At 51.8% G+C, this 1,100-nt stretch overlaps 1 protein-coding gene across 1 annotated transcript in view; it reads right to left on the reverse strand.

Annotated features, from left to right (window-relative positions):
- NKX2-2 (NK2 homeobox 2) overlaps window positions 1-499 on the reverse strand; it is a 1,505-nt gene extending 1,006 nt beyond the window's left edge. Inside the window, exon 1 of the mRNA XM_085311238.1 lies at window positions 215-499. Within this exon, the coding sequence (XP_085167364.1) occupies window positions 215-473 (259 nt within the window). The 5' untranslated portion in view covers window positions 474-499. The remainder of the gene's footprint in view (window positions 1-214) is intronic.
- Window positions 500-1,100: the final 601 nt, after the last annotated feature.

Consider the following 1,100-nt stretch of genomic DNA (forward strand, 5'->3'; position numbering starts at 1 on the left):
AAAAGAAAAAAAGAAAAAAAAAAAGAAAGAAAGAAAAAAAAGCCCCCAATCCACCCCACTTTCAGGGGAAATCCGAGCTGCCTCCACGCGAGACGAAATAGCTCCGCATCCCGGCGGAGCCCCCGCGGCATCACCCGACCCCATTGACCCGCAGCCGCCGCGGCCCGGCTGGATTGCGCGCGCCCACGGAGCGGCGCGGCTCGCCGGTACTCACAGGAGTATTGGATGCCCTCGGCGCTAGCGAGCCAACGCGTGTAGGGATTATCGCTATTATCATAGAAAGGGTTCTTCAAAGGCAGCGTCTGAACAGTGTCCAATGGGTTTTGTCCCAAAACTCCCGGTTTCTTGGGAGGCTCCGACGCCTCGCTCTCCTCTTCACCTCCTTCGGCAACGGAACCGTCCTCATCATTGGTGTCAGGGAGGTCCAAAATGTCCTTTACAGAAAACCCCGTCTTTGTGTTGGTCAGAGACATGTTCTGGCCAAATTTAGGCAAGAAAGTTGACGGAGCAGCTTGTCGATCCGCTGTGTCACACGCGCGCGCGCACACACACACACACACACACACACAAAACGACAACAACAACAACAACGCGTGCACACACACACACACACCAGCCAGGGGGAGGAGGGTACGGGGTGGCGGCGCTGGCAAACTTAGAGCAGGAAAAGAAAAAAAGAAAAAATATGTGGAAAACTAATCGAGGGTTCTGTGCAAAAGAAGAGGAGGCGCCGCAGCCACAGCGGTAGATCTCTGGGTTTCTACGGGCTTGTTCTGCCACCACGGAGGAAATTCAGAGAGCAGAAGTAGCAACTGGCTTCGGAAATAGTTTGTAACTCCAGGGGAAAGGGGGATAGACACACCAAAAAAAAAAAAAAAAAAAAAAATTACTTCTGGTTCTTGCTTAAACACACCGAACCTGTGCGTGCAGCTTGAAAAACACAAGCCATTGCTGGAGTGAACAGTCCATATAAGGCTGGTCCCCACACATGAACCTGCCGAGAGGAGGGAGGAAAAAAAAAAAAACATTAAACCCAGGAAAGGTTGGCCACGTGTGGGCGGGTCTTAGAAGTCAAGTGGATGAAGACAGTGTTTGCAGAT

The sequence above is a fragment of the Rhea americana genome, unplaced genomic scaffold, assembly GCF_003343005.1.
Source record: "Rhea americana isolate MKP2758 unplaced genomic scaffold, rheAme1 scaffold_336, whole genome shotgun sequence".
NCBI lineage: Eukaryota > Metazoa > Chordata > Aves > Rheiformes > Rheidae > Rhea > Rhea americana.